Source organism: Brachyhypopomus gauderio, unplaced genomic scaffold (genome assembly GCF_052324685.1).
Source record: "Brachyhypopomus gauderio isolate BG-103 unplaced genomic scaffold, BGAUD_0.2 sc37, whole genome shotgun sequence".
Lineage (NCBI taxonomy): Eukaryota > Metazoa > Chordata > Actinopteri > Gymnotiformes > Hypopomidae > Brachyhypopomus > Brachyhypopomus gauderio.
In genome coordinates this window covers 3,750,639-3,773,151 of record NW_027506867.1, presented here as the reverse complement: position 1 = coordinate 3,773,151, position 22,513 = coordinate 3,750,639, and the positions used below count along the sequence as shown (strand labels likewise).

Here is a 22,513-nt window from a genome sequence, read left to right as displayed (position 1 = left end):
TTCATTCATTCATAATCGTATTTCTCATTGTATTTCACGTTTTGCAAATACTTTTGTACCTTTTGCAAATAGTCATGGACTATTAGTCTGTTCAATAGTCTGTTGTTTATTGCATTATCAATTGCTTAACCCCTTGCCACTCTAGCTGTTGTGAGCTTCAGCCGAATACAGAGACTGCAGGCCAGAGTACAAAAGGCCCAACTACCACCCTGACATCCTGGGTAGTGCTGAGGTGAGACTGTTGGGCCATCTGCCAGGTCCAGTCACCTAAGTCACCTCATGCGTTTTCCCCACTCCAACACTATTGCTGCTTGTTATTTTGATTGATTGATTCGTTTTCAGTGGTTTATACCCTAAATGGAAGTATACTGTATTTTTATCATATTACATTGCTCTGCATGATTCAGATGATAAAAGCTCACATTTGACTATGTAAAAAAAAACAAAACTCATGTGTGAACAGCTACTGTTCTTTATTACATAATTCTTGTAGAAGAAATCACACACTAATGCCTTTGCACCTGAAGATGGAGTACAGCAGAGACCATGAGGCCCGCAGCCTCTGTAGCCAACGACTGTAGCAGCAATCTGCTTACTGTCACACAGTCAGACAGTAACATGGTAGTCAGTCAGTACCAGTGTATAGTCAGACAGTAACAGGGTAGTCAGACGGTAAACCAGTAGTGATACAGTAACATGTAGTCAGACAGTAATACAGTAGTCAGACAGCAAAACAGTAGTAAGACAGTAACATGGTACTCAGCAGATTAGTGAGCCCTAGATGAGGTCAGTAAGAGTCACTTAGCCGGTCAGTAACTGTGTGTCAGTACTCGAGCTGTTAAGTTTTCCAGTAGGAACACTGTTAAATCAATCCAGAGTTCTCAGTGACTGAGTCATTACAACAATGACAACCATTACAGGGAATGAGTCAGTTAATGTGCAAATCAGTCCACAAGACCAACATATGTCATCACAGTGTTAAGGCACTCAGAGTGTCCTGCTAGCCTGGATAGTCGGGGATGTCGTCATGTATGACGTCAGTGTGCTGGAGCAGGCAGCGCTGGACGGCGTGGAGGACAGTCGCTAGGCGGCGGTTCAGCGCGGCGAGGTGGTGCTCGGCCAGTACGGGGGCCACGACGGCCAGTGGGTCACGTGACAGCGATGCCCGCATGACATCGCTCAGCCGGTACTCGGGGAGAGAGAGCAGGCGCAGACGCATCAGCGTTGAGCGGCGGATCCTGGGAGAGAGAGAGAGAGAGAGAGAGAGAGAGAGAGAGAGAGAGAAGATGGAGAGTATGTGTGTTTGAGAGACACAGAAGAGACAGCACATGATGGAATCAGAGACAGATGGAGAAAGAGATGACATCAAGAACAAAAGAGAGAAACGGCAGACACACAGGGAGCACGTGAGACGTGTGAGACGCGTGAGAAAACTTCCTCAAACATTTCTAGCCCATAAATAACTTGTCTGAAGATCACAGATTAGAAACTAGATTTGATGTCATCATCAACAGCCTACATTACAAGGCAAGTGTATTTATATAGCACCATTCACTCACATCAGCAACTCAAAGTGTCTTACACAGGACAAAGGAAGGTTGTGATATTCACACTGTTGGCCTTCAGGAATAAGCAGGTGGTGGACATCTACCAGCCTCCTCATTAGTAACATGTGCACTTGCAGGACACGTCCTGCTGTCATGCACAATATTTAAACAGACACAGCAAGCAACTCTAGCATCTCAAGTGAGAGTAGGATTTACCTGCAGCACTGCACCAGAGGCGTGAGAATAGAGGGCTCGTCCTTAGAGTAGCGACCAAATCTGTCACACACACACACACACACACACACACAGAGAGAGAGAGACAAAACGTATATTCAAACATCCTCACTGCATATATATATATATATATATATGTATATACACTCACTGGCCACTTTATTAGGTACACCTGTCTAACTGCTTATTAACGCAAATGTCGAATCAGCCAATCACATGGCAGCAACACAATGTATTTAGCCATGTAGACATGGCCAAGACGATCTGTTGCAGTTCAAAATGAGCATCAGAATGGGGAATAAAGACTTTGAACGTGGCATGGTTGTTGGTACCAGACGGGCTGGTCTGAATATTTCAAAAACTGCTGATCTACTGGGATTTTCACGCAGAACCATCTTTAGGGTTTACAGAGAATGGTCTGAAAAAGAGAAAATATCCAGTTAGTGGCAGTTCTGTGGAGGTAAATGCCTTGTTGATGCCAGAGGTCAGAAGAGAATGGCCAGACTGGTTTGAGTTGATAGAATGGCAACAGTAACTCAAATAACCACTCGTTACAACAGCAGCAGAAAACCACACTGGGTGCCACTCCTTTCAGCTAAGAACAGGAAACTGAGGCTACAATTCACACAGGCTCACCAAAATTGAAAAATAGAAGATTGGAAAAACGTTGCCTGGTCTGATGAGTCTTGATTTCTGCTGCGACATTCAGATAGTAGGGTCAGAATTTGGCATCAACAACATGAAAGCATGGATCCATCCTGCCTTGTATCAACGGTTCAGGCTGGTGGTGGTGGTGCAATGTTGTGGGGGATATTTTCCTGGCACACTTTGGGCCCATTAGTACCAATCAAGCATCGTGTCAACACCACAGCCTACCTGAGTATTGTTGCTGACCATGTCCATCCTTTTATTATCACAGTGTTCCTATCTTCTGATGGCTACTTCCAGCAGGATAACACACCATGTTATAAAGCGCAAATCATCTCAGACTGGTTTTTTGAACACGACAATAAATTCACTGTATTCAAATGGCCTCCACAGTCACCAGATCTCAATCCAATAGAGCACCTTTGAGGTGTGGTGGAACGGTAGATTCACATCGTGGATGTGCAGCTGACAAATCTGCAACTGTGTGATGCTATCATGTCAACATGGACCAGACTCTCTGAGGAATGTCTCCAGTACCTTGTTGAATCTATGCCACGAAGGATTAAGGTAGTTCTGAAGGCAAAATTAGGTACATCCCGGTGGCTGGTGAGTGGCTGGTGTTGGACCTAATTTTGCCTTCAAAACTACCTTAATCCTTCGTGGCATAGATATATATATTAGAGAAGAGAGGGAGATAGATAGATATAGATACAGATATAGATATATCTAAATTCTTACGCCCTCCCGTTATCCAGGTGGATGAGGAAGGTGTTGTTGCCAAAGATCTCAAATGTCTCGTAGTGGTGTCTATCCATATTACCTGTCCAGTTACATAGCAGAGAAATAGGGCAAAAACAGGATGAGGTTATTCAAAGTCAAAGAAGATATAGTCACAAAACTAATTAATTGTGAAAGCTGTTACTCTGTAGGAAGTCCAGGATGGTCATATCTATGAGATCCACCAATCGGGTGCCTTGGTCATAGGGTGGCGTCTTCTTCACCGAATTGCAGTATGTTGGAGTTGTCTCCCATCTGTAACCATATGCCAGTATCTATATTACCTCCATATATTAAATAATCATTTCATCACTGCTCTATAAGCAATCATTATGCTTAATGCTTGTATGTATTTTTATATTTTTGGAAGCAATAATCAAATAATGTCCTATAAGCAGTAACCTCATAACTGTAATTATAATCACAGAAGAATCTATTTAATTCTGCTAATATTATTGCCACATTGTAGATACTGTAGAGAATTACATAATCTCTTAAATCTGAGTGTGTCAAACTCCTGCCCTGCAGCATGATTGCACCCACACACATACACACGCACACACACACACACACACACACACACAGTGCACCCACAGCGCGAGTTTGCTGCGGCTGTAAGAGCGTCTCCATGGGTTCCTCCAGGAGCGGCGTGGGGACAGTGACAGGTCGGGCAGCATTGCAGCGAGGGAGCCCTCCAGTGTCCGAGGCCGACCGCACACGGCGTGCTCCGTGGAGCAGTAGTACGAACACTGGCCATAGAAACACGTGTTGCCCACTGGTGCACACAGCAGCAGGCAGTGAGAAACACACAAGAACCAAAAGATTTGACACCTCTTAAGTTTCATAAGGGCAAGTTGATGACACAAAAGTACACGAAAGAGGGTGTGATGCATGACCATGATCCTGATGGGGTTGAACCAACCTGGAGAAGTGAAGAAGGTTCTGGCAAGTTTATGATCTGTAGTGACGTCTTTAATATCCTTAATGACATCAATCAGCCTGCCCACAACTGGAGGTATGCGCCTGAAACCCAAGATCCTTATAGAAGTAGAAGAAGAAAGAGTAAGGGGGTGGTGATCAAAAGAGTAAGAGAGAAAGAAAGAGAGACGAAGAGAGCAAGAGAGAGGGGGAAAGAAAGAGGATGAAATAGGACATAAAGAGAGAGAGAAAGAGGAAGAGACAGCACATGATTTTAGTTTTGATGGTCACTTTCGAAAATGTCAAGCAACAGGCATAACTGTCACGCAGGCCCTACCAGTCACCTGTCCAGATGGAAGGCCGCGATCTCCGCGTTGTGCCTCTCGAAGTCCGAGAAATAGAAGAGGTTCACGTTGGTCTCCTCGAGTCTCTCCTGCCTGCAGTGAAACAACAGAACAGGCCTGATGGAGCAGCATCCACAGCCCCCAGCATCATCACCACAGAAGGATAGCTCACAGAACCACTCGAGGACAGTAATACCACCACTGAAAAACAGCTCCACTGAAGGACAATGACATCACCACTAAAGGACAGTGACATCAGCAATGAAGGACAGTGACATCACTACTGAAGGACAGTGACACCTCCACTCAAGAACAGTCCTGTAGCATCAGCAAAATGCTTCCACATTCCCCACAGCTGGTCATGAATCTGAATTCAGATATACGACCATGTGCAAAGTCATATGGTCTCTGAACACCGATTCTAACTAAACACATTAAAACTCAAATAACTAAATGTAGGCTGATTCAGATACATACAGAGGATAGTCTGGATGGGGGTTGGGACGCTATCATAAAGCACTTTGTAGCTGCTGTTGAGGTAAACTGTGAGGTCACATGCTGTACGCTGTGTGGTCGTACATGAGCTGTGGGCATGTGCTGGACTCACTTCATTGGCTTAAAGAGAGCCTGTCCGTAATTGGGGAACGTCATCACCAGCTTCATCTGGGTTCCCCCTGTCTTCTGAACTGGAATGTGCAATGAAGACGACCATAGGCAGCATATTACCATGAAAATTAAGCCTTTATATTGTCGATAGAAAATACACTTTGGCAACACTGGGCTAGGAAAAGCATTGTGCACACAACTGTGCCAATAAAGCATGACTGAGCTAAAATGAACACAACTTTATAGATCAAACAAATTTTAGAATTTACATGAACATACCCAGTATGCCAATAGGTTAGTCTAAGTTTGACTTATTCTATAACCATAAGGAACAGAAAAAAACATGTTCTTAACGCCTCATATTTGATACAGAACTCCTACGAGTTCAGTTCATCGGGTTAAAGGGCAGTGGCTACCTGCACTGACGATGCGGTTTGTCGCCATCTGCTGGAGGAGCACAGCAACGTTGGCGTCCCCATGCTGGTACAGCTGCCAGCGAGAGATGCCCAGGTGGAAGCGCAGCCAAGGTGGATGTGTGTCAGTGCTGCTGTTCCACTGGATGGGATCGTAGCCTTCCTTGCTGTCACTCAACCTGAACAGATGGGGCAAAGGGGGGGCGGGGCAAAGGTTTTAAGGGTTGGGCTTGTTTTATGCCCAACCCTCAACCTCCATGCATAAGCATATATACCTGAACTTTTCCTGCAGGGGTGGGGTGCAAAGAGTGATAGAGTCACAATTCTGTATGTCAGGCCGTGTATGTGTGTGTGTGTGTGTGTGTGTGTGTGTGTGTGTCTCACCACTGCTCCTCATCGTGTCCCTCGCTCGCTTTGGTACGAACTTTCAGCAGCCAGTCTTCATCGGGAGAGGGCGGTACATGCAGGTTGTACAGTGCGTGGGAGAACAGAGCCTCCAGCTTGGTGACGTTCACCTCTCCAGCGCGCAATTCCTGCCCCCGACGTCGGGCGGTAGCAGCCGTGTCGGCGGGGGCGGGCTGCGTGCGGTCGTCCGCGGCGAGGTGGGTGTGCGGCTGGGCGATGGGGCACTGAGAGGGCTCGCATGTGGTGTGAGGTGCGGACCACAGCAGCAGACCCGCCAGCAGGTGCAGGGCCACTGACACACACAGCAGCAACGCGAAGGCGCTCACTAAACGACGATGCCGACACACTCGCATGCTGATGCAGGAAGACACAAGACACAGAATCCCTGACTAGTGTAATGGGGAAATAATAACACGCGTTAAGAAAGCCTCAAGCCAGCCACCGATCTGCTCCCACACACACAAACACACAATCACACACACACACACACACACACACACACACACACACACAGACACAGACACAATATGACAGTACTTACCTATCTTTGAGGCTCCTCTAATCTCCACTGTCAGCCCCTCAGGAATGGGAGAGAGAAAATTTTGCTTTTCCACACCGCTTTATTCATCTGTTTGCTTTCCTTCTGTCTCTCTCTCTTCCTCATTCTCTCTCTCTCTCTCTCTCTCTCTTTCAAACAAAAAGGAGCACTGCCAGGTTAGGCTGATCTGAACTGGTGTGTGTTTACTCATCCCCCCGTCATCTTGTGTGTGTGTGTTAAGGGCACACTCACAGAATGGTTTGGTGTTTACCCTTGCAGAATGCCTACAGAGGTCTCATGCCATCCTTCCTTTCTGATCATTTAATCTAATCAACTCACACATAGAAAATGTAACCATTTCATAAGCCTACAGAGAGACCAGCACTCCAATAAGCCTATAGAGAGCTGCAGTTTCATAAGCCTAGAGACACAGACCATCAGTCCCAGTAAGATTCTCCAACCATCCCTCTATTTTGTAGAGAGATCAGCAGTCCCTAATGTGGCAGTCTACAGTAAGACTCTTCTCACTTTTTACAGAGACCACCTTTTGGGTCTAGAAAGAACAGCAAGCTTGTGTACAGAGAGAGAAGCAGCCCATTGGTGATTCAGAGAAGAGAGTATCTGAGTGATGAGCACTGAGACAAACAGACACAACATGGGACAGGGGAAGACAGAGACAGGCTAGTGCACCACTGCTTGAATCTACAGGTCTGGTCAAGACAGCATCACTATGAGTTTAACACAGGCTCTGCAGAGTGATTCTGTTTGTGTGTGTGTGTGTGTGTGTATATATGTGAGTGTAGCGAGGGGTGCCATGACCTGACACTGTGTCTTTCTCAGTAAACCGATCCACGCAGTACGATTGCCAAACTACCTTGTGCAATAATCCATTACATCGAACTGCAAACTCCACCCACTCCACCAGCCTCTCACACATATACACACTATTTCTGTCTCACACCCTAACACACACTCACCCTGTCCAGGGCTGGTATTGAAAGAAAGGGCCATAGATCCATCATTATCATTTACATATAAATTTACATAATTTAGCAGTTGCTCTTGTCTAGAGTGACAATTTTGCTTTCTTGTCTCCATGGAAGAAATCCGTATATTGGTACAGAAGGCAGAGATAGAACTCTTGTCAGAGTAGTCAGAAATTATACATACAAAACCTTATACAAATAACAGATACAAATACAAACTTATACAAAGTTAGTCCCTTCGTAATTCTATTATTACAGTTTTCAAACCTCTGAGAAAGAGTGAGAAGGAAAACATTCTGATTGTTAATTGTAAACATTCTGATTAATTGTTAATTAATCATTTTGCAGGGTTAGGCAGCTCCAAATAACCCCAGTAATGACAAATGTTCCCAGTGTGGTGGAATTGAGGAGTCTGAATTAAACCAACACCATTCCAAAACTGCTCTGCAGGTGGAGATAGTCTCACTTGGACCTCAGCAACCAATGCAATTCAAACATTATACCGAGCCACAAAGGCGTAGAAGCAAATGCACTGCAACTGTACAAGAGGGCCAGCAGGGGGCCTCTGTCTCCACGCATGTAAATTTGTAGCCACATTTACAGCATTTGACAACCTTATGTAGAGCAACACACATTTATTAAATACATTTATATATGTATAAAAGATTGACCAGTATGACAGGATGTGTGTGCTCCCTGGGAATCAAAACCATAATCTTGGTGTACCAGTAACTTTGGCTGAACTATTTGAGGCACAGAAATTCAAAACTGGCATCATATCAGAACAAAGAAGAAGCTGATGCATTTTAAGAAGTTGATTTTATCAGTGACATTTTATTACACAACAATTACCTCCAAACAAATTCACAAATTGTACAAAATTTACAATTACATTCTATAAAATATATACATGTGATATTCACATACTGAGTCTGGAAAAATATATATTTCTTATGAAAAAGTAATTCCCAGGCAACAGATATTATAGAGAAAAACAGAGAGAGACAGACAGTTGGAAAGGGCTGAGGAATGAAAAGGAGGGAGAGGAAGGGGAGAGCAAGAAAGAGATGAAAGAGGGAAGGAGTGAGAGAGAGATTGAGAGACAGCTGAGTAACGACGGAACTCAACACCCAGATGGTCTGGCAGAACAGAGATGCAGTATTGGACAGAGAAAGAGAAAACGTGAAATGTCATGATTCTCCTGATAAATTCTTAGAGGGGGAGGGGCAGAGGACTGCATGTTTCTATGACAGGTCTCCATAAGCTCATCTGTGCTAATACACACATGTACATACCTGCGTGAACACGTGCAGCTGGGGAACCGTTTGCATAGTTTCATGCTTTCTGTTATATACTGTCACTCTCTAACACGTCTGGCTGATATCATGAAGGGCATGATAAGGACCAGTGATGTGAGTTAGGTGTGGTCGAACAGGGAAATGCAGAACAGTGTATTGGGGAGGGTATGGGCCCTCCAGGACTGGAGCCAGACTGATCATGTGCCTCTGTTCAGATCTTCGGATGGGCCATCAGACGTTTGTGCTTCACTGAAGGCATGTGCTGTGGGTGCGTTTGTGTGTGTGTGTGTGTGTGTGTGTTAGGAGCATTTCCACACACACACTGCCAGACTGCCTCCAAAGAACATATAAAGGAGGTTCTTCACCTCATGTGTGATCTCGAAGCCAAAGCCCTCTCCGATCACCACGTGCCATGAGCTGCCAAACTTTTTGTCCATTGACTCTTTTATCATCTTAGCTGCACTCTGAAAGAACAGACACACAAAGACCCAAAACGAAACACATTATACATCTGTAGCTGAATAATGCCAATAATGTCAATCACATCATTTGTTAACTGAATACTCGATCAACCCTTAAAGGTAATACATGATAAATTACAGTTTCTACAATTTTTCATAAAGGAGACTTGCTGAAGACATGCACTGAATCAAAAGGCTTTCTAATCCAGTGGTTAAAAAAGCATAGAGAAATATTTGAGCATGGAGGAATATTTGCATAAGTCCACATCGTCAAGTGACGCTAAGCCCAAACTAGCTGGACTGAGGGAACATTATCGAATTTGGTAGTGATGAAAGACAGTGACGACAGACCAAAATGCATCATGGGTCTTCTACGAAGCCATGAAGCCAAGCAAACTAAAGTGACATCTGATTACCCAGCACCAGAAGAAAAGGGCAAAACATACACATGCCAAAATGTTTGAGAACCAATGTTCTTCTCTACACACATCCATCCACACACACAGACACACACAGCATACACTCACCAGCCGATTTACTTCAAACACATTGTACGCGAACACTTCTATAGATCATCTGATGACATGCACAGTGTGTCCTGGTCCTTCTTTAGCCTGTCATCAATGGGGCTTGGGACAAACATGCAAACACACACCTCGTTATTGGTAGCAAACTTCTCACATGCTGTAACACACAGCTCCATTGTCTCCACCCTCATTTCCTCCGGCATGTCTGTATGCTGTAGGACCAGATAAAGAGAGAGAGACAGCCGAAACAGTGAGACAGCTGAGTGGGTCTGCAAAAGCACAGAGAAAGAATCGTGAAAGTGAGACACATCAGACAAGAGTGTGGCTGACAACACAATGGAGGGAGGAGTGGGGTGAGGGGGAGAGTGAAAGAAGGAGCTGCTAAGAGATCATCTTTGAGACGCATTGATTAAAGTGAGACTGCCAAGAGTGCCACTAAAACTGACAGACGCAGGAGACAAAGACGCAAGAGAGGACGAGAGACAGAGACGTCTCAAAGGGAAAAACATATTTTGTGTCACACCACAACATGTTTGCATCACAACATTTGCAGCCAGCAGCGGGACGCAATTCATCCCTGTATTTTCAGGTGTGCATCCTAATCAGCTACAAGTGCCAACTGTGCCGACAATGAGTTCACAATAAGTGAAAACACAACGTCTTCATTTGCAAAGTATTGCCTATGGTGACACCAAGACTAATCACCTCAGAGGAGCAAAATGATTTATTATACAGCTATTTGAGATAGCAGGGAAGAGACACGCATTTCAAATCCCACCATAATGACGTCTTATAACATCACACATATATACGTTCAAACACAAGCTTATTAATACCGTAGCTCATTCTTCAGAAGAACGTGAATGAGGCACTGACCAGGGTTCTAGTATGATACTTGACTACGTAAAAGTTTTAGTAGAGGTGAAATATTACCTACATCCAGCTATTAAGAAAAAGGTGATTATTAAAAGCTGAATGAGAGATGGCTGTGAGGAGTCGTACCCTGATCAAGGGGAAACTGTGCAGCCTCTTGTAGTCCGCATCCTCCTTCTTGCTCTCGCCCGTCTCCGCCATGTTTCAGGCAGCTGGTTCTGCGGCAACAGTACACATGTAGTTAACTAGCTAGGTAGGAAATAGACATTACTTAGAAGATAGCTAGCTAACTCGTGCCCATCCTCAGTTTATAAAAGCATCGTCCTTGACAGTTATTGAGAAATCACTGTCTAGGATAGCTGGCTAGCTAGGTTAACAAATTATTATGAGAGTATATTCTCAGTTTTGTTACATGAACAGTTCACTTAGGCTAATTAGTTAGTTTGTTACGTTAGCTAGTTAGCTAACTACCTGTATAACAACGAACAGCGTGCTAGGTAGTTATAAAAGCGAGATATAAGTGTTAACGTTAGCTCAGCTAGCTACTTAGCTACCGAGTGTTCACTAGCTAAAATTGCAACCACTCTTGAATTACTGAGTGAATAAATGCACTGTTACTTTGTCTTCAACTTGTGATTTCCGACACTTATCCAGTTAACTAGCTAGCTAGTGAGCTAAAGAGCAAACTAAATATAAAAAAGCAAAACAATTGTTATTAACTACTGAGCTATCTAGGTAGCTAGCCCTCTAGCCATTAGTAGCTAGACAGGCAGCTAGCTAAATAGGTGGCACGCAAACTTAAGTTGCGAAATTAATTATTGACGTATCGCCCCACGTACGATTTTTTGTAACAACAAATTAAATACTTTACGTGTTAACCAATAGAAACCTGAAGCTCTCACAACCAGCTAACGTTAGGTTGTTAAGGAGACATCTTGACCATGGCAACCGGTACTTCCGTGACAATTGACCCCGCCCACTAATAGCATTTCTTCATGAAGGGAGAAACAACAGCTACAATAAAAGTAATAGCTGATGATATTTAACAGTAATATAATACTGAAATAAATAGTCAAAATACATTTTATATATAAACAATGTTGAATATGTTTAAAGAAATTATTGTTTTTGTCCTACTTACCGCAGAGCTTATTGAAGCCATGTATGTATTTAGTATTCAGAATATTCAGCACATTTAGCAATATGTTCACTTAAAATGAAGACAAAACATGTCATGTAATATTCACGTCAGACATAGGAGCAATTATAAGTATGTGTTTCCCTTGGAGACCAAGTTTACATTTCAGTTCTAAGGATTACTGTAGAGAGAACTCCCTCCCATAGACTTGAAGAAAAGGCCTTCAGAGTCTGGGTCTCGTTGTATGTGCATGCGTGTGAGGGGTTGAAGGTCAATCTTAGTCCCATTTGTTACCTATTAATGCAAATATGATTAAACATAATTGCAGAGCTTAATAGAAGATGAATATTTGATGTTTGAGCATGTGTTAGGGGTAACCACGAATGTTTGAGGACTTGAGTGATGTGCATAAGTCAGTGAGGGTCAAAAAACCTTTAATAATATATACTGCTCAAAAAATAAAGGGAACGCCAAAAGAACATATTCCAGTTGAAAATCTTTATTTATTACATAGCGGAATGCGTTGAGAACAAAATAACATAAAAATGATCAATGTAAATCAATATTATTATCCCATGGAGGTTAAGTATTAAGTATTTGCAATCACACTGAAAATCAAAGTGGAAAATCAAATGACAGGCTGATTCAGCTTCAGTTGAAATTCCTCAAGACAAGTTAAAATGAGGCTCAGTAATGTGTGTGGCCTTCACATGCCTGTATGACCTCCCTACAATGCATGAGCATGCTCCTGATGAGGCTTCAGATGTTCTCCTGAGGAATCTCCTCCCAGACCTGGATTAAAGCATCAGTCAACTCCTGGACTGTCTGTGGTGCATTGTTGGTGGAGGCATACCTGTCACGTTTTTGATTTAAATATAAGGGAAGATTTCTGCTGGTTGCTGCGAGCATTCCCACCAGCCCAACCAAGGACCAGGACACCTTATATTTTACACGAAGTCTTCACTTTTTGGTAGTAACGCCTTCTCTCTCTTTACCTTCATCCATCTCTGATTAGTTTTTTGGGTTTGTTGTTCCCGCTGTCAGCACTAACCTCGCGAGACACTCAGGCTACTGCAGGTTGCCATTCTCACGAGGCTAGCGACATATTTCATTTTGGAGAGGCACTTGAATGCTTTTTAAAAATTATTATATTATAATACGGGAAATTTACGTGAAAATATTTATACGGGAGGACAACGGGAAAGAGGGATAAAATACGATAGTTTCCTAGCCAAAACGGGAGACTTGACAGGTATGTGGATGATGTCCCAGATGTGCTCACTGCTCAATTGGATTCAGGTCTGGGGAACGGGCAGGCCAGTCCGTAGCATCAATGCCTTCATCATGCAGGAACTGCTGACACACTTCAGCCACATGAGGCGTAGCACTGTCATTCATCAGAAGGAACCCAGGGCCCAGTGCACCAGCAAATGGTCTCACAATGAGTCTGAGGATCTCATCCCGGTACCTAATGGCACTTCTTTATAGGGGGTGTCTTGCTAATTGCCTCTCATTTCTACCTGTTGACTGTTCCACAACAGCAGGTGAAATTGATTTACAACCAGTGTTGCTTCCTAACTGAACAAGTTGGTTTCACAGAAGTGTGGTTGACTTGGAGTTATATTGTGTTGTTTAAGTGTTCCCTTTATTTTTTGAGCAGTGTTTAATACAGTAACATACTACTATTATTATAATATACTAATCTATTCTTTAAAAAAAGTGAACATTTGCATGACACAAAGGTTCAGCAACACATGGAGCACACATTGGGCCGACACCCAAAGGAAATACATACATGAACATAAACAGATGTAGACTACACATACACATGCCCAAGGTAAGGGGCCAGGGGCTGTAACAATTAAGATGTCCTAAAATGGGTAAGCATGGGTGTGCATCATGTATGGTTGAATGATGGATGAACGCTAGTGCCATTTAGTGGTTTTATTCAAAATCCTTTGAGTAGCAGTAATGTCTGATCCCTGTGTAGATGAGAAGAGTGGAAAGGAAAGGAGAAATGATGTGTGTGTGTGTGTGTGTGTGTGTGTGTGTGTGTGTGTGTGTGTGTGTGTGTGTGTGTGTGTGTGTGTGTGTTTAAAAACACACATGCAAGAGGGTGAGAGTTGCTGGAAGTCAAATAAATAATACATCATATGACTTCATTTCCTGGCCTGATTAGAGTGAAATGGAGTTAGAGGGAGAGAAAGTGGAGGAGTCCAGGAGGCAGCGACAGGACCGAGATCAGCAGAACAGTGGCGGGTCTTAGCGGGAGCTCTGAGTGAGGTGATTAACACGCATCTATAATTCAACAACTGCAGCAAACAAAAAGGGCATGAGAAATAGGAGGGGCAGGACGAGCAGAGTGGGCCTTCATCACCTTTCCTGCATGTTTGCTGTGAATTTTCAGTGGAGTGGTTGTTCTGACAGGATTAAGGATATCTCGGTGTGCTTACGGAGATCAGCGCTGCATTGCAGATTAATTATATCTCGGTTTAATATACCTGCATCTAGTATTGCCTTCAGAGGTGCTGAAGCTTCCAGCTGAGTTTTGCTAGGAGGCAGATTGAATACCCAGCATGTCTGTCTACATCTCGGCTGTCTAGTTCAAGGCAGGAGCCGAGGGATTGGCAAGACGTGTGTCTGAGAGAACGAGGGAACCTGTGGGGGTGTGCGGTGGGGGAGGGGGGGGGGGGTACGGATCAGTGCGGCAGGCGTGTCAGGCATTCTGCAGTGCAAATACAGAGTGTTATTTCTGGTAGGTGAGTAATGTGTCTGTACCCTGTCTTATGTCATCTTCTAGCTGAGAATGAATAAATGTGTGTGTGTGTGTGTGCATGTACATGTTCTTTGCAGAGCCAAGGTGCCAGTCAATCTGCAGGCCACACCATTTAATCTGTGTAATACCATTGTCAAAGCACAAGTGTAATTATACTGCACCTCAAGACACATTCACACACTGGATTACATCTTCATCCATCATCTCAGAAATGTGTGGTTTAGATACCTTTAATCTTTGTTTCTTCCATGATCTCTCTCTTACACACACACACACACTCTTGTACACACACACAAACGTATCAAAAAGTCACAATATTGCACAACGTTATTGATTTCACCATTTTTATGTTATCATCAACATGTCACAACATCATAAGTCCATCATAGGTGTATGATCAAGCACGGCATTGACATCACAATCGATCGCCATCAACCAATAGCAAAAGAGGAAAAAGGAAAAGTGGGTGTGTCCACCCAGACAGGCACTTGCTCATGCTCTCTCTGTGCGATACATGTGAATGATGGACGAGTTTTTGAAACATAAAGTACTGTATGTGCTACCATGTTGATCTAGGATTTGCAAAGTGGGAGGCATTACTGAAACCTGACAGCTTAAATTCTGATAAAAATGATTAGTTTATCTTTACTTTCACATTCATCACCATTTAATATAAACTAATGATATAAACAAATGATTTTATCAAACAAATAAATCTTTAATTAAAAACAAATTACAAAAAGTACATAATTATGCTTCTGTAACAAATCAGTGAGTAATAAAGAGTGAGCTATAAAGAGTGAGCAAAGAGTGAGCTATAAGTAAAGGCAGCTGCTATGGCAAAACTCCAACCAGTGTTTTACAACCACAGTTACAACGTCAAAACACATGGCCAACATGTTGATGAAGGTGTGGAAACAGGTGTTGTAGGCAGGAGAAAAACGGTTTTGGAGGGAGAAGACCAGTGGTGTGGAGATGGAGAGGAGCCCTGCTGTGGGTGGGTGACACTGCACAGGCTGGTGGGTGGGAGGGCTGCCAGAGGACAATACTGCCACAGAGCACATGGACAAGACAGATAACGGCTTCAGAGCACTTAGGCAGGTTCAGCGTAGGCTGATCCAAACAGACAGACATGAACTCACAGGCCCACACGCAGTAAGCCCTCCCCACACACACACACACACACACACACACACACACACACACACACACACACACACACTTTTACGCGCATATCCCTGCCCTGCAGAAACAGACAAACATGTACATGTCGGAGAGTGTGAATATGACTGTAGTTCCACAGTAGATGTCTTTTACGAACCCACGTATAAGCTTCCCTTAACGACTTCACTTCCAGCCCCCTGCACGATCCACATCACCCCCACCCTCCCGACTAAGCCCCCTCAGCTGGCCTCACTCCTTGGGCCCTGAGTCGCGGAAGCAGGGGTCCTGGGACTCCCTGGTGGCACCCCCAAACACATCCACATCCCGTTCGGTCCAGGGCACCACGCTGCCCTGCTGAGTGGGCTTCCCACACGACGCCATGGCTGCCACCTCCGCCGCTGGCAGCACTCGGTCCCACAGGTTGAACAGTGACAGCTCCCCCACCAGGGCCTGGGAGGCATCGAAACGCCCACCCAGGGTGTCCTGCACGACGGGGAGAGGAGTCAGAATGTAACGCAGCGTTAACCGCCTGTCCTTACAGATGAAAATATGAATTCATTCTGCCTGTGATAGCCCAGATTATGTACACAGATTAAGTTTTACTAAAGCCCAAGTGAAGCAGACACACCCTTCTGAGGCCCCTCCATGCTATATTCTTAACTCACCTGTTCTTGGCCCAGCACCAGGATGCCCCCTGCTCTGATTGGATGCCATGGTGACAGCCCCTCGCCACGCCCCTTCATCTTGCCTCCCTGGTAAGCCTTCCACACACCATCACGCAGAGTCCAGCTCACACAAATATGCTGCCAGGTGCCCTGGGGGAAAGACAGGGGCAACTGTGCCACCTACATGGAAAAGAACAGCAACATTTAGGTCAATTCAGCATATGATTAGAATATATGAATAGCCTATTTCTGTATGCAAATACCTCTAATACATTAATTTAGCATGCTAATGTTTTATGAGGTGAGACCTCATCTGTTAAATCTGGCATATGTGCAGCTTACTTCAATGCATTGTCCTTGTCAAAACTTTACTTAAGTAAACAATAAATGTAAAAATGAGCAGCGGATACTAAACGATCCTGTGAATTGTTGCCTCATTTTAATCTTTGGAAGTGAAGCAGTATTGGGAAATTTTGATATGCTTAGACCAAATGGGTAACAATTAATATTCCCTTCTCTGTCAATAGGGTGACGTGCATCTGGTCTCCTGAGGATTAAACAAATAACTGGCATGTGAAACAAAATCTGATTGGCTAGTTAATAGAAAGGTCATGTCCCTCGCCTTGTCATTAACAAGCAGCTCAGCGGGACTGTGCACACCCTGCAGCAGGACGAGCTCGTTGGGCTGCTCCGTCACGGCGTAGGAGAACGGCGTGCCGATCCCGTCACCGGCCGCCTTGAGCCAGAAGCACGCCGTAAAGGCGTACATCTCCGGGATGCTCCTCCTCACCAGGCCGTACATGTAGTCAGTGCGAATGGGGAAAGAGAGCTTGTAGCCCTGTGGGTAACTGTTGAGGTCTGTGAGAGCAGGGCGGGTGGATGCGGAGGAGATGGAGGGGGAAAAGAGACGGAGGAGGAGGAGGGTGTCAAGGAACATTTCAGCTTGATATGAGGGAGGATTGCTAAGTCATTAATCAGCAATACTATTTTTGCTTCAGCATTCACTCTGGGGGGGGGTTCTCTAGCACAGCATCTGGTGCATATTAATTTTCACAGGGTGGGAAATCTTATCAGCGACTAAGTTACTTCTGCGAACCCCATCTGTTGCACTATCCCCCCCCCCCCCCAGTACTGAGGGGCCCCCTCCTCACTCTGCTCCAGTTCAGTGATGCGCTCCTGCAGGGCGTTGACACCCTGGTCAATGTTCCGGTGTTGGCTTTGCGTCTCCTCTCGTAGATCCTTCCTCTCCTGTGACAGCAGATTCATCTTCTGCTCTAGTGCGCTGCCCACGTCTTCCACACGCCCGCCGTGCTGAGCCAGGCCTGGGGCCCCCAGCACAGCCTCGGAGTGGTTTAGCACTACAGGAACCATCTCCAGCTGATGGATGTAAAGAGAAGAACAGGCAGATGGGAGACAGAGAACAAAAAATGAGAGAATCATACAGACTGAAGAGAAAGAAATAGCGTGAAAGAGAGTGAATCGGGTGTACAGAGACAGACAAGAGAAAGAAAGAGAGACTGACAAAGAATGGAGACAAAGAATCATACAGAGAGAGGAGAGAAATAATTAGTGAGACAATCAGACAGACAGGAGAGGGAAATAATAAAATGATCATGAGAAATTATCAACCAACATAATTTAATGACTGTAGATTGTTGTGCAAAATAATTGCAATACCTCGCCAAGTGGTTTTGTTTATTACTCCAGTTAATAAACAAGAAATTAACGAACGTTTCACTGATCTGCACTTCGGTTTGTTTAAACAACGCTAGGAAATGGTGGACTACCAAACTCACGACTGTCTGTCATATATGCGTTTACCCAAGCTTTTACAGAAAGCAGTAAGTACTAAAGAGCACGACAGAGAGACGAAGAGAGAAAGATAGATTGATTACTCGTTTAAACAGCTGTTTAATATGATATACTGATATAATAATGATTTATCCCCCTGTGTTCATCTTTTAAAACCGTAATATGATTTTAATTACCATTCCCTTAAGTAATATTGCAAATCAGTGCTCGCTACGCTGTTGTTTTTTTATCAGTGGACACATCAGGTACTACGAGCCGTTAACTCGCCTCTAACTTCTCGATGCGGTCTTTCAGCTGGAGTATCGCCTTCTCCAGCTCTTCCACGGCCCGCGCGGTCTGCAGCTGCATCGCCACCGAGGTGCTGACGTCGTCCCCGGCCATGGGTCGCCGGCTGCCCACCCACACCCCGACGCTGCGCTCGGACAGACTGCGCTCTTCCAGGCCGCTCTCGCACTCCGAGAGCTTCCCGGTGAGCTCTTTGATGGTCCTCTGGTCCATGAGGATCTGGTCGTTCTGCTGCATGACGGTTTGTCTGAGCTCCTCGGCGGTGGCGCTGAGGTAGCCCCAGTCCTCGTCCGCGTACGGATCATCATCTTGTTGTTTGAGGCTCCTCTTGCACTCGCCGGGAGGAATAGGCGTGCAAATCAGTCGGTCGAAGGTGAACTGCTTCGGACTCGCACCTGTAACCTCGCCGGGACTTAGTTCGTTAAGAAAAGGCACTTCCACGCCGAGGCCCAGACCCCCGTCCTCGTGCGATTCAGAACCACGGAGAGCTCCCAGGGGACCGGCGCGCGCCACGGATCCCGCGGAGAGCAGGAGCGCGTCACTCGGGAGCGAGCGGTTGTCCGCGAGCGCGTGGGGCGCGGCGCGCGACGACGACGACCGCGGGTAAACGCTGGCGATGATGCACACGACCGCGCCGAGAAAGGCCAGCGCGCCCGCCGCCACCAGAATCACGACGAATTTCATCTTGCCCGTGAAGAACTCAGACTTTCCGGTTTTACAATATTTCATAACGATCCCGCGTAATTCAGATGGTGAACCGGACCGAACCGTATGGCCCGAATTTGTAGTCCGTTTTTATTATATCCGCTTCGGTTTTTTACTCTTCAACTGCAAACGTAGCGTCTACCGAGCTGTCTTCGCTCTCCGAGGATGTACATCATCTCTCTCCTCCTTTTGTTGCTAAGCTCCCCGTGCACCGGTTACTATGGTCACTGAGAGTAGGCGGAGAGAGCGGAGAAAACTACATGCGTCACTCGCACGAGCCGAACACCGCCTCCCTTCAGCAGGGGTGGAGGTGCAAACCCGGGTGAACGTGACCGGGTGCACAGATGTTCACGAAAGCAGATCGTGTGATCTGTCTATCATTTTCTTTTACCTCATTTGTAATCATATGTATAAAAAAATTTAAATTATTAGCCAACTACAAGTTTCAGTTCCATTCTTTAATTCTTTATTTACACTGTTAGGAATTCAAAAAAAAAAAAACCATGTTTTTTAAATATTAACTTCAATGACTGCATATCATCTCTCTCTAGCAAAGCTATGTGAACACGTCACTCAAAGGTAACCAAAGTATTCATTCATTAGATCGAATGCCACGGTTCAGTGATGTGGGGGCAGCAGACTACAATCCAAAACCCAAAACCACCCAAAGACTATCACGCTGTATTCCAAAATATAACGGTGGTCCAATGGACAGGTGTTTGTTTACGTTTTAGGTGTTTGCCTGTCAAAGCCGGTTACTGATGGCCAGGTCAGCGATTCAGAACTCCGAGTTCTGATGCTATTCTTTCTCTTGCTCATGCTTTTCAAGTACATATCAAGGCCTTTATTGTGACAATATAAAAAAAAAATATCTGCATCGCATTGCAGTAAAACGTACATGGCACTTTCTCCACAGAAGAAAAGGCAGAACAAATCATAATAATAAAAGTAAATCCAGGTCAGAAGTCCAGCCACTCTGACATGTAGACACAGGTCGAGGGTGAGATTTCTCCTCCTTCGTGGCAATCATCGAAAACCTGGAGGAGAAACAGGAAGGAAGTCACTCCAATCAACCTTTTCCTGTGTTTGGGCAATTTGGATATATTTTTAAGAAACGCACAGGGTTTACATTTTGGATTTTTCCCCTCACAGAACTCTCCACTGTAGTTTTGGGGTATCTGAAGAGTGTGTGCATTACTGTCAGTTCTCTGCATCATCAGCCATTGTTTTGGGGTGCTGCAGTGCTAGAGGTTACAACGCTTTGTTGTCATTTATGAGACACTGCAGGGAATTAACACACTTTTGGGGTCATTGTGCTGAATGGTCTTCTGGCCTTTTGTAGCTTCTTGTGTTTCATTATTGTAGTTTACATTAGCCACTGCAGCTCATCATCACTACCTGCTGATACCTGAAGTTTATTGTTGGATTACTGGGTTACTAGCTGCTGGGATAATTGTGTTGGATTACTTATTGTGGAGATCCCTGTGTCGTGGCTATTTCTGGTTATTTGGGAGTCAGAGTTGGTGTAGAGTATGCAGTTGCTAGCAGCAGGGGCAAATGCTGCAATTACCGGACAGAGTCCACAAGGCGTTTTAACCAGGCCTGTAGGCTGGATGATTGGGTTCACCCCCCTGAAGAGCTTCATCTGGCCGTCCACACACCCCACTGTCCCTTCTTTGGCCGCGATGATGGTCATCTCCACCTTCCCATCGTATATAAGTGTGTTCAGGATGGTCTCAATGTCCTCCATTGACAAATCCACCTGCACACAGGAACACATTTAAACCAGGTGCCCTCAGCATGCATCCTCAACCACAACACAAGCGTTTCAAATAGATTAGATTCGATTGAACTTTATTAATCCCAGAGGGAAAGTCGGTAAATAGACTATTCTGTTAACCCTACAGGCCAGCACTTCTCAATGCCAGGCCCGGAGATGTAATCATAGACCTGGCGTCTGAAATGTAAAGCGCTAAGTTGCTTCAGACTAGCCTTGCTAATGCCAAGTTCGCAGATGTACTTCCAGACTTCGTGTGAGGTGGCGAATGAGCTGTTTCTCTGCACCATAGGGCTCTGTTTACTGTCTCTCGCAGCCTCTGCCTGCAATCCACACACACCCATATTTAAAACACAAAAACAAAACCGTGTTCTCAGCGAGTTAGCCATCACACCTACTGTTGCTTGATTATTTTCTAGCCTTTATTATCCACCTAGTCAAATGCTTATTCACATAAGACCTTTCATCAGCAACACCTGCACTACTATATATATATATTAATAGGGAGTCTGAATTAAGACCATAATTGGAGTAACCTTCCTCACCTTGCCCTGGAGGAACTTGAAACACTGCTGGTTGAGAACCTCCACGAACTCAGACTCAAAGTCCTGATCACTATACCATGCACCACCTGTGACCGAGCGGTCTGGCTGCAGGTTATACAGCATGTAGACTTTCTTCTTCGAGGCCTGGGGGGACAAAGGTGGTTCTGGTTAACAGTAGGCATGAGTATACTTCTCAAGTCAGCCCTCAGGGATCTATAGCTGGACCATCTTTTCACCCACCTCCCACCATCTAACCTGAGGGGGACCAGCAATCTACAACACACAGTACATCATACAGATGGACTAGGAGATAAGCAAACCAGTGGACAAGCACCAGATCCCCCAAGAACTGGAGTGGGAAACACCGATGCACATCATGTCTTTTCACTTTAACACTTTAACTGACACAGGCATGTGATTACACACATTTCAAAATCTCTCAAATGGTTGTCAACGCACCGCAACAGACTTGACGGCTTTGATGAGCTTTTTGCTCTCGAGGTTCTTCAGGATTTTGTTGATCTCAGTCAGGGGGAGATTGCTCTTGTAACGAATGTCCCTGCTCCAGATTCCTGTCAAAGGTGCACAAACAAACTAATCAAACCTCACATGAGGAAGTGAAGATGCATTAAATCTACTGGAAATAATTGACTTATCTTGCATCCATGGTCAGACACAGAGACGTGCACAGTATAAACCACCAAACCACCAATTAAGCTCAGTAACAAAAACAGACGGTCACCTTTATTCCCAGCATCCTCAATGATCTGATAGACCAGTTTCTCTTGGTTGTCAGAGCCCTTCATTTTACTTAAAAAAAGAACAAATAAATCGTGATTTTTATACAAGTATGAGGAGAACTGATCCACAGTGAAGCAGTGCAGGACCCTCACCTTGCTGACTGCACATCCTTCAGCCTGTACAACAAACCACTGCTGTTTCTGAGAAGGTCCAACTGGCCCTGCAGGAATAAGGTAATGACACATTTGGCACGAGCACAGATTCATCATAGGGATCCACACACAACCAGAACCCATGCGTAGGAAACCCATCAGGGCCAGTCTTTATAAT

General features: G+C 44.9%; 4 protein-coding genes across 6 annotated transcripts in view; all 4 read right to left on the bottom strand.

Moving 5' to 3' along the window:
• Positions 1-456: 456 nt before the first annotated feature.
• fam20cl (family with sequence similarity 20 member C, like) lies at positions 457-7,284 on the bottom strand. Its single transcript, XM_076985116.1, has 11 exons — positions 6,434-7,284; positions 5,872-6,246; positions 5,491-5,666; positions 5,076-5,154; positions 4,469-4,561; positions 4,129-4,244; positions 3,801-3,981; positions 3,352-3,461; positions 3,168-3,249; positions 1,764-1,823; positions 457-1,238 (listed from the first exon to the last, which is right to left on the bottom strand). Exons 2-11 carry the CDS (start codon positions 6,243-6,245, stop codon positions 1,001-1,003), a joined length of 1,509 nt encoding a protein of 502 aa, XP_076841231.1. The 5' UTR covers position 6,246; positions 6,434-7,284; the 3' UTR covers positions 457-1,000.
• Positions 7,285-8,230: 946 nt separating this feature from the next.
• Positions 8,231-11,546, bottom strand: dnal4b (dynein, axonemal, light chain 4b). 3 transcript variants are annotated; one of them, XM_076985167.1, is made up of 4 exons: positions 11,447-11,546; positions 10,705-10,793; positions 9,831-9,914; positions 8,231-9,178 (listed from the first exon to the last, which is right to left on the bottom strand). In XM_076985167.1, the coding sequence occupies exons 2-4, from the start codon at positions 10,774-10,776 to the stop codon at positions 9,014-9,016; spliced, it is 321 nt and encodes a 106-aa protein (XP_076841282.1). In that variant the 5' UTR covers positions 10,777-10,793; positions 11,447-11,546; the 3' UTR covers positions 8,231-9,013. The 3 variants fall into 3 exon arrangements, with proteins under 3 accessions (XP_076841282.1, XP_076841283.1, XP_076841284.1); XM_076985168.1 differs by having other exon boundaries at positions 11,194-11,531; XM_076985169.1 differs by having other exon boundaries at positions 11,465-11,524.
• A 4,346-nt stretch (positions 11,547-15,892) lies between these two features.
• Positions 15,893-19,399, bottom strand: nptxrb (neuronal pentraxin receptor b). Its single transcript, XM_076985240.1, has 5 exons — positions 18,398-19,399; positions 17,470-17,695; positions 16,941-17,176; positions 16,319-16,498; positions 15,893-16,136 (listed from the first exon to the last, which is right to left on the bottom strand). Exons 1-5 carry the CDS (start codon positions 19,142-19,144, stop codon positions 15,903-15,905), a joined length of 1,623 nt encoding a protein of 540 aa, XP_076841355.1. The 5' UTR covers positions 19,145-19,399; the 3' UTR covers positions 15,893-15,902.
• Positions 19,400-19,583: 184 nt separating this feature from the next.
• Positions 19,584-22,513, bottom strand: part of polr3f (polymerase (RNA) III (DNA directed) polypeptide F) — a 3,543-nt gene continuing 613 nt past the window's right edge. The window contains exons 3-9 of the mRNA XM_076985033.1: positions 22,336-22,403; positions 22,185-22,252; positions 21,902-22,014; positions 21,443-21,586; positions 21,113-21,220; positions 20,691-20,882; positions 19,584-20,157 (exon numbers count right to left, since the gene is read on the bottom strand). Of these exons, the coding sequence (XP_076841148.1) occupies positions 20,080-20,157; positions 20,691-20,882; positions 21,113-21,220; positions 21,443-21,586; positions 21,902-22,014; positions 22,185-22,252; positions 22,336-22,403 (771 nt within the window). The 3' untranslated portion in view covers positions 19,584-20,079. The remainder of the gene's footprint in view (positions 20,158-20,690; positions 20,883-21,112; positions 21,221-21,442; positions 21,587-21,901; positions 22,015-22,184; positions 22,253-22,335; positions 22,404-22,513) is intronic.